Source organism: Oncorhynchus tshawytscha, linkage group LG33, assembly GCF_018296145.1.
Source record: "Oncorhynchus tshawytscha isolate Ot180627B linkage group LG33, Otsh_v2.0, whole genome shotgun sequence".
NCBI classification, from domain to species: domain Eukaryota; kingdom Metazoa; phylum Chordata; class Actinopteri; order Salmoniformes; family Salmonidae; genus Oncorhynchus; species Oncorhynchus tshawytscha.
Genome location: NC_056461.1, coordinates 13,452,435 through 13,462,575, shown reverse-complemented (window position 1 = coordinate 13,462,575; position 10,141 = coordinate 13,452,435). Strand labels below are relative to the sequence as shown.

Genomic DNA, 10,141 nt, shown 5'->3' with positions numbered 1-10,141 from the left:
GTTGGTCCCCCCTTTGGTGCCATGACAGCCTCCACTCTTCTAGAAAGACTTTCCATTAGATGTTGGAACATTGCTTCCATTCAGCCACAAGGGAATTAGTGAGGTCGAACACTGATGTTGGGCGATTAGGCACTGCTCGCAGTCGCCGTTCGAATTCATCCCAAAGGTGTTCGATGGGGTTGAAGTCAGGGCACTGTGTAGGCCAGTCAAGTTCTTCCACACCAATCTCGACAAACCATTTCTGTATGGACCTCACTTTGTGCACGGGGCACTGTCATGCTGAAACAGGAAAGGGCCTTCCCCAAACTGTTGCCACAAAGTTGTAAGCACAGAATTGTCTAGAATGTAGTTGTATGCTGTAGCGTTACGATTTCCTTTCACTGGAACTAAGGGGCCTAGCACAAACTATGAAAAACAGCTACAGACCCTTATTCCTCCTCCACCAAACTTTACAGTTGGCACTATGCATTGGGGCAGGTAGCGTTCTCCTGGCATCCGCCAAACCCAAATTTTCCGTCAGACTGCCAGAGAACACATTTCCACTGCTCCAGAGTTCAATGCGGCGAGCTTCACACCACTCCACCCGACACTTGGAATTGCGCGTGGTTATCTTAGGCTTGCGTGATGCTGCTCGGCCATGGAAACCCATTTCAAAACCTAGTACCTTTTCTGTCCTTACAGGATGCATATCACAACCTAACTTTATTAAACACCAAGTACCCCTTCTGTCTGTACAGGATGTATATCACAACTTAACTTTATTTAAAACCTTGTCAATTGGAGTGCGAATACTATATCGTAATGACATCATTCACATAGATCCTCTCTATTTTTCTATTTTTCACTACAGTATTTCTATTTAAACATCCTCCACATCATCCAGTGTTTGTTTCCTGATTCCTGTTCATGTTGTGTTTCTTTTCCCCACAGGGGTCTGAATAAGCAGGGTTATCAGTGTCGACGTGAGTATCTCTGCTCTCTCTCTCTCCCCTCATCTTCTATCAATTCCATATTCGATCCCTACACTCCTCCGTCCTCTCTCCTGTCTACACTCTCATCCCTACACTCCCCCCCATCCTCTACACTCTCATCCCCCATCTCTCTCTCTCCCCTCATCTTCTATCTATTCCATATTCTATCCCTACACTCCTCCGTCCTCTCTCCTGTCTACACTCTCATCCCCCATCCTCTGCTCTCTCTCTCTCCCCTCATCTTCTATCTATTCCATATTCTATCCCTACACTCCTCCGTCCTCTCTCCTGTCTACACTCTCATCCCCCCATCCTCTGCTCTCTCTCCCTCCCCCCATCCTCCCCTCATCTTCTATCTATTCCATATTCTATCCCTACACTCCTCTGTCCTCCCCTCTCCTGTCTACACTCTCATCCCCCATCCTCTGCTCTCTCTCTCTCCCCTCATCTTCTATCTATTCCATATTCTATCCCTACACTCCTCCGTCCTCTCTCCTGTCTACACTCTCATCCCCCCCATCCTTGGTCTTTCAGAGTGCAACGCAGCCATCCACAAGAAATGCATTGACAAAATCATCGCCAAGTGCACTGGGTCGGCCATCAACAGCAAAGAGACCATGGTAGGCCTGTGCATTGTAGTCTGTTTCTATACAACAATGACAATAAGTGATCGTGAGCATTTTGGAGCATCTTGGATTTGTCATTATATTTAGTTGCTCGGGTTCCAATAATAGTGTCAGTAAACTGTGATGTGTCCACTTTGTCCTGTTGTTTGTGACATGAGGAGCCTCAATGTAAACGACTGGAGGTCCTCTTAGATTGCATGCAGACAGACTGACATACAGTGTATCTGGGCTTCTGGTGACTGTGGTTTAGCTCATAGGTAACACACTTGTTTATTGTTGGTTAAAGTCAACCGCATGCACACTGACTGTAGCTTATTCTCTCTCACAGTACACACTGACTAACTCACACTCTCTCACAGTACACACTGAGATAGTGGGTTGGTTCTTCGAAGCAGACAGCTCTGTGGTTACCGTACTCACTGTTTACCAGTACTCAGCAATCCTGGACAGAGAATTTTTTTTATTTTATCCCAGGGATTTTTACTTCCCTAAAACGTCCAAAGAAGTTGTTGCCTACTTCCTGTGTCATATTTCCGTGGCAACAAAGGGTTGTAGTGCGGCGTGTTCAGGTGACCGAGTGTGTTTGCTGTGTGTTGCAGATCCACAAGGAGCGCTTTAAGATCGACATGCCCCACAGGTTTAAGGTGTACAACTACAAGAGCCCCACGTTCTGTGAACACTGTGGCACGCTGCTGTGGGGGCTGGCCAAGCAGGGACTCAAGTGTGAGGGTGAGAGGAGAATCCACATGAGGCTGCTGAGGGGAGGACGGCTCAGAGCAAACGGAATGGCATCAAATACATGGAAAACATGTGTATGATGTATTTGATACCATTCCACCGAATCCGCTCCAGCCACTATCACAAGCCCGTCCTCCCCAATTAAGGTGCCACCAACCTCCCGTGGAAGAGACCCTGATCACATTATAACATCACATCACTGTCATTACACAATCACATCATACCATTGCCAACTCAAATCATAACAGTGCCCCATCAAACCATTATATTTCACTGTACCTTTTCACATGATTCCCTATTTCACTATTACAGGAGTCCACACATCAAAATGTATTGATTTCATTGTCCCATTCCATCTGTGTCTGTATACTGTGTAACCATGTGTGTTGCCCATGCAGAGTGCGGTATGAACGTTCATCACAAGTGCCAGAAAAAGGTGGCCAACCTGTGTGGAGTCAACCAGAAACTGATGGCTGAAGCCCTGGCCACGATCGAGACTAAACAGCAGGTCAGAGTTCAGGGGTCGAGGGGTTAGGAAGTCAGTGCTCTCTGACAGATCCACAATAGCTCCAAAGTGCTTTGCATTAAAAAAAAAATACAAAAATGTATGTTGATTGTAAATAAGGAATCTATCCCTGCCCGTTATACAGATACTGTAGCATTGCAGTATGTTATTAATTATTACATGTGTCTTTGCATTTTCCTATAGGCCAGGGGCTCCAGAGAGAGTGAGATCTATAGTCGAGGCGGGCCGGGGGGTGTGGGCCAGGCAGGGGTGGTGCGGGAACCTTCAGGTTTAGTAGCAGGTCTCCCCCCGACCGCAGCCACCGCTGGGCGAAAAGGTAAGGAGGTCTCCTCAACCTGGTCATTCATGCAACTGTGAGGACTTTGTAGTCAACTTGAGACTTAATAGGACTAAATTACTATCTCCCCTTCTCCACCCCCCCCCCTCCAGAGCAGCAGGGGATATCGTGGGACACCCCAGCGGAGGGGGACATGCCTGCCCCTGTGATGGAGGAGCCTGAGACGCTGTATGCCGTCCCCAGAAAAGAACACCTTCACAAGTTCACCCTGGACAACTTCATCCTACACAAGATGCTTGGCAAAGGCAGCTTTGGCAAGGTACCAGAGAGAGGGAAACCACTGCACCTAGTGAGCCCTGGGGGTATACACTGTCTATCTGGGCTTAAGACATATGACCAACATGGGTCTAGTGTTTCTATAACAGACCATGAGTTTACAATGACGTTTAGATTTGAGTCATTTAGGAGGCGCTCTTATCCAGAGCGAGTACATAGATTAAATTTTTTTTTTTGACGTGCTGGTCCCCCATGGGAATTGAACCCGCAACCTGTTTCTCAGTCCATTGATAACTATGACATTTATCAAGCCCAAGTCTTGTCTCAGTTTATGATGTGTCTTGCTCTAGCTGATGGAAACCGTGCAGATTAAAGTGTACTTCATTATTTACAGGGATTGCATTGTGAACAAACATACACTTGTACACTGAGTGTACAAAACATTAGGTGGAGACAGGTTAAAGAAGGATTTTTAGCCTTGATACAATTCAGACATGGATTGTGTCTGTGTGCCATTCAGAGGGTGAATGGGCAAGAATAAAGATTGAAGTGCCTTTGAACAGGGTATGGTAGTAGGTGCCAGGCGCACCGGTTTGAGTGTGTCAAGAACTGCAACGCTGCTGGGTTTTTCACGCTCAACAGTTTACCATGTGTATCAAGAATGCTCCATCACCCAGATGACATCCAGCCAACTTGACACAACCTGTGGGAAGCATTGGAGTCAACATGGGCCAGCATCACTGTGGAACGCTTTTGACACGTTGTAGAGTTTCATTCCCCGACGAATTGAGGCTGTTCTGAGGGCAAAAAGTGGTGCAACTCAATATTAGGAAGGTGTTCTTAATGTTTGTTATACTCAGTGTATATTCTGTTATTATACTCAAGCCTGTGAGCCTGGGTCAGCATGACCTAAGCAGAAGTTTCTAGCAGGGGGAGAGGGCCTGCTTGCCATCTTCACCCTGCTTGTGGGAGTTTATTGTGATAGGAAGAGAGCCTATCCATGAGGAGTAACATAACCTTAATACTAATATAATGTTGGTGTTGTGATGATTATGTTTGGATCTGTAAACATGTTGGTCAGAATGTTCCAGATCCGGAATGTACTAGAACTTTGCTAGAATGGACGCCAATAGGGTAGTGTTTTGGACACTGATTGGCCACTACCTGAGTGTTACCAATAATGTTTAGTCATAGTTAGGGTTACAAAGGGAAACCACCAGAATTGTGGAAATTTTCAGGATTTTATGGAATTTTCATAAAATGTAAAGTATATAAAATAATCAATTAAGACGATTTGAATAAACAAACTAGAATGACAAAGCTTTAAAACATTATCCTAAATATAACCCATCAACTTAGTGAATACCATTGGTGTTGAATATGAGTGTTTCGGCATAATATATCCTTTACATTTTTACACACTTTTATTTATTTTACTCTGTCAATATGTTTTTATTAATGTGTTGGTGCCAAACTGTTGGCAATTGTGAAAAAAGTAAATAGTTGGAAAAGTTGCAGAGGCAATTGGAAATCATGTCATTGTTGATTAGATGCTTTTTCCATGAATTAGGCTGTTTTCTCGTGAATCATACGGTCTATCCACTAGAAACTCACAGACAATATGGACACAGATATAACGATAAAGAAAAAATAAATATTGTGAGTGAAAACATTTTTTAAAAATGATTCCGGTGTAAATGACCAAAATTACCATAGATTACCAGCAAACGTACTTGGATAAATGAACGGTAGTTTTTCAAATCAAATTTGATTTGTCTTGATTTGATTTGATTCGAAAAACTACCATTCATTCATCTCAGTACATTTGCTGGTAATCTATGGTGATTCTACCGGAATCATTTTTCTAAAATGTCATAGTCATAGTGATCTGATGTTATGAAACCGAAAAAAATCTAAAAGTGTGACGTGTGTTGCTTGGTCTTTGAACATGTTCTAGCCATGGTCTGTGTTCCTGGATCCAGTGGACTGAAGACACTTCTCGATTGTACTTAGACGTTGCCTGACGGATCCTTCACCTCCGTTTGACAAGCCCTGAATAGCTGAATACAGTGATTTCCTACATGTACGCATCCTCTGTGTGTGTTTGCTAGGTGTTCTTGGCCGAGCTGAAGAGCAGCAGAGAGTTCTTTGCGGTGAAGGCTCTGAAGAAGGACGTGGTTCTGCTGGATGATGATGTGGAGTGTACCATGGTGGAGAGGAGAGTCCTCTCCCTGGCCTGGGAACATCCCTTCCTCACACACCTCCACTGCACCTTCCAGACCACGGTAACACACGCACACAAGCGCACTCAACACACACACACACAAAAAAACCACATGTTTTTGTTGATATGACTGTGTTGTGTGTGTGACAGGAGAACCTGTTCTTTGTGATGGAGTATCTGAACGGAGGTGACCTCATGTTCCACATCCAGAACTGTCACAAGTTTGACGTGCAGAGATCTACGTAAGTTAACCCGTACACACAGCCAGGCTATTTCTACCACACACACACACACACACACACACACACTCCATTCTCTCCACCCAATCCCTCTCTCCTCACATCCCCTCTCTCCTCCCTCTGGCTGTAGGTTCTATGCTGCTGAGATTATCTGTGGGCTCCAGTTCCTCCACTCCAAAGGCATTGTCTATAGGGATCTGAAGCTGGACAACGTGTTGCTAGACTCAGAAGGCCATATAAAGATAGCAGACTTTGGGATGTGTAAGGAGAACATGGAGGGAGAAACACGGACCTGCACCTTCTGTGGAACACCAGATTACATCGCCCCAGAGGTGACTGCATGTCCACCATCACTATAGGAATCTACACTCTTACTATCAGAATTGCAACCCTTAAAAGGTGTATAACCAATAGAAATGTTATCCTTAGGGAAGTAATGTTTCTCACACTCAATTCTGATCTCATTGATTTGTGTCATTAATCAATTACATACAAGCCTAATGTACAGTCTAATGTACTGGTTTAGATAAATGTTTAGATAAACATCATGAAGTGATGATGATGATGATGAAGAGCCATCATGTTGAACTGAACGGTCATGGTTTTATAGATTCTGCTGGGGCAGAAGTACGGCAGCTCAGTGGACTGGTGGTCGTTCGGGGTCTTACTGTACGAGATGCTGATTGGACAGTCTCCATTCCATGGTCGCGATGAGGAGGAACTGTTCCAGTCCATCAGGACAGATGACCCCTGTTACCCCCAATGGCTGGCCAAGGACGCACGAGACATCCTCATCAAGGTCTCACTTAATGCAACAACTTGGTCCACTCACTGCAATGCCACGCCGAATGAACTACGGCAACGTTGTCCACTATGCACCAGATTACATACATCAACATGAATGATTGACGGTCGGGATGGATGTGACCTGTACTATGTGTGTCTGCGTGTGATTGGTTACCTTTCATGAGGGTGCTTTGATGTCTTTTTCCCATTGGAGTGGAGGTTGTGACCTAGGCGTTCTCTGTCCTGATGTGTGAGTGTGTGTGTGTGTGTGTGTGTGTGTATACAGTTGAAGTCAGAAGTCTACATACACCTTAGCCAAATACATTTAAAATCAGTTTTTCACAATTCCTGACATTTAATCCTCGTAAAAATTATCTGTCTTAGGTCAGTTAGGATCACCGCTTTATTTTAAGGATGTGAAATGTCAGAATAATAGTAGAGAGAGGGATTTATTTCAGCTTTAATTTATTTCATCACATTCCCAGTGGGTCAGAAGTTTACATACACTCAATTAGTATTTGGTAGCATTGCCTTCAAATGGTTTAACTTAGGTCAAACGTTTTGGGTAGCCTTCCACAAGCTTCCCACAATAAGTTGGGTGAATTTTGGCCCATTCCTCCTGACAGAGCTGGTGTAACTGAGTCAGGTTTGTATGAATCCTTGTTCGCACACACTTTTTCAGTTCTGCCCACAAATGTTCTATAGGGTTGAGGTCAGGGCTTTGTAATGGACACTCCAATACCTTGACTTTGTTGTTCTTAAGCCATTTCACCACAACTTTGGAAGTATGCTTGGGGTCATTGTCCATTTGGAAGACCCAATTGCGAACAAGCTTTAACTCCCTGACTGATGTCTTGAGATGTTGCGTAAACATATCCACATAATTGTCCTTCCTCATGACGCCATCTATTTTGTGAAGAGCATCAGTCCATCCTGCAGCAAAGCACCCCCACAACATGATGCTGCCACCCCATGCTTCACGGTTGGGATGGTGGTCTTCGGCTTGCAAGCCTCACCCTTTTTCCTCCAAACATAACGATGGTCATTACGGCCAAACAGTTCTATTTTTGTTTCATCAGACCAGAGGACATTTCTCCAAAAAGTACGATCTTTGTCCTCATGTGCACGTGCAAACCGTAGTCTGGCTTTTTTATGGCGGTTTTGGAGCAGTGGCTTCTTCCTTGCTAAGAGGCCTTTCAGGTTATGTTGATATAGGACTCGTTTTACTGTGGATATAGATACTTTTGTACCTGTTTCCTGCAGCATCTTCACAGGGTCATTTTCTGTTGTTCTGGAATTGATTTGCACTTTTCACACCAAAGTATGTTCATCTCTAGGAGACAGAACACGTCTCCTTCCTGAGCAGTATGACGGTTGCATGGTGTTTATACTTATGTACTATTGTTTGTGCAGATGAACGTAGTACCTTCAGGCATTTGGAAATCGCTCCCAAGGATGAAACAGACTTGTGGAGGTCTACAATTATTTTTCTGAGGTCTTGGGTGATTTCTTTTGATTTTCCCATGATGTCAAGCAAAGAGGCACTGAGTTTGAAGGTAGGCCTTGAAATACATCCACAGGTACACCTCCAATTGACTCAGATGATGTCAATTAGCCTATCAGAAGCTTCTAAAGGTATGACATAATTTTCTGGAATTTTCCAAGCTGTTTAAAGGCACAGTCAACTTCGTGTATGTAAACTTCTGACCCACTGGAATTGTGATACAGTGAATTATAAGTGAAATAATCTGTCTGTAAACAATTGTTGGAAAACTTACTTGTGTCATGCACACAGTAGATGTCCCAACCGACTTGCCAAAACTATAGTTTGTTGACAAGAAATATGTGGAGTGGTTGAAAATCGAGTTTTAAAGACTCCAACGTAAGTGTATGTAAACTTCCGACTTCAACTTTATGGTGTGCTTGTTTTATAGCTGTTTGTGAGGGAGCCGGAGAGGAGGCTGGGTGTGAAGGGGAACATCCGTCAACACTCCTTCTTCAAAGACACAGACTGGAACGCTCTGGAGAAACGAGAGGTGGCGCCGCCCTTCAGGCCAACTGTGGTACGTACATCCTCAGACTGCGAGTGTGTGTGTTTGTTTAAGTCTGCATTTGTATGCATGTGTGTGTGCTCGCTGTGTGGGTGTGCGTTGTAACCTCTCCCCTCTCTCCTTTCCATGCAGAAATCCCCCAGTGACGTCAGTAACTTTGACAAGGAGTTTATCAATGAGAAACCCTGGTTGTCGTGTGCAGATCGTACCCTCATGAACAGTGTGGACCAAACCATGTTTAACAACTTCTCCTTCGTCAACCCAGCAGTGGGCCACATCAAAGGCCCCTGACCTGTGATAACCTTACAACAACCTACCAGCAACATATTCACAATCCATCAACAACCCACTTGTACCAGCAACATATCCACAACCCATCTATTACCTTCGGACAACCTATTCACAACGCATCAATTACTCATTACGACAACACATCGCAGACAGGAGTCAAGGACACTTACCTGACAGATCAATAACATATCCACAATCAGTCAATAACACCTCAGCTCTTTTATACAGCCAAGGTGTACAGCAGTGGAGGCTGCTGAGGGGAGGACGGCTCATAATAATGGCCGGGAACGGCGCAGGTGGAATGGCACATGGAAACCATGTGTTTGATGTATTTGATACCATTCCACTCCAGTCATTACCACGAGCCCATCCTCCCCAATTAAGGTGCCACCAACCTCCTGTGGTGTACAGACTACTTTAGGAGTCACTACCCGATCGCCCAGATTGTGTGGAATACTGAGAATGTTGTATTGTACTCATAACCTGTTATTCAATAGTGTCTGTTTTATCCCTGCACATAAGTGTCTGTTCAATCTACTTTAACCATTTACTGAGACATTTTCTATTTAATTCTGAGTGTATCTGTAGTTTTATTCAAAAGAGCCACGGTTAGGCAGTTAGCTTAGTATATTAAAATGTGTTGTTTTTCCATTGGTTATTGCTCAGATCCAGGTAGATTGTCACACTATCGGACGGTGGAGTGTTTGGTTTCAATGTACATGGATAAATGAATGGTTTATGTTAACATGATACTGTGCTTTATAATGGCACTTCAGAGGCTTGTGATCGCTGTGACTAAGTTATTATAGATGCCTAGATGGTTTTTTTATCCTGTACATTAAAATAGGACTTTTGTAAACACATGTCCCATTACGTATTTGCATTCAAGCATCAGTGTATGTCACAGAGATCGAGGAGAATGAGAATTTAGTTGAAACCCTAAAACCGCTATCTTCCTGCCTCTCTCTCCCACTCTTTCCTTCCTGTGCCTCACCCTCTCAGAGACTGACAAGCAGGTTAAAGTTACTATTGCTCTTTCTATCTGCAACAGGGATCCTGGTGTTACACTGTGATATAATGTACTATCATCTCACTAGCTATAAAGGTCATTTATGATTAATCTGTGATTAGATACA

The 10,141-nt window shown here is 44.0% G+C and overlaps 1 protein-coding gene across 3 annotated transcripts in view; it reads left to right on the top strand.

Annotated features, from left to right (window-relative positions):
* Positions 1–9,864, top strand: part of prkcq (protein kinase C, theta) — a 24,992-nt gene extending 15,128 nt beyond the window's left edge. For all 3 annotated transcript variants that reach the window (XM_024372880.2, XM_042311444.1, XM_042311445.1), the window contains 12 exons: positions 931–962; positions 1,506–1,591; positions 2,197–2,326; positions 2,734–2,843; positions 3,045–3,177; positions 3,291–3,457; positions 5,526–5,699; positions 5,789–5,880; positions 6,008–6,209; positions 6,488–6,676; positions 8,598–8,726; positions 8,847–9,864. In XM_024372880.2, coding sequence (XP_024228648.2) covers positions 931–962; positions 1,506–1,591; positions 2,197–2,326; positions 2,734–2,843; positions 3,045–3,177; positions 3,291–3,457; positions 5,526–5,699; positions 5,789–5,880; positions 6,008–6,209; positions 6,488–6,676; positions 8,598–8,726; positions 8,847–9,005 — 1,603 coding nt within the window. In that variant the 3' untranslated portion in view covers positions 9,006–9,864. The remainder of the gene's footprint in view (positions 1–930; positions 963–1,505; positions 1,592–2,196; positions 2,327–2,733; positions 2,844–3,044; positions 3,178–3,290; positions 3,458–5,525; positions 5,700–5,788; positions 5,881–6,007; positions 6,210–6,487; positions 6,677–8,597; positions 8,727–8,846) is intronic.
* Positions 9,865–10,141: the final 277 nt, after the last annotated feature.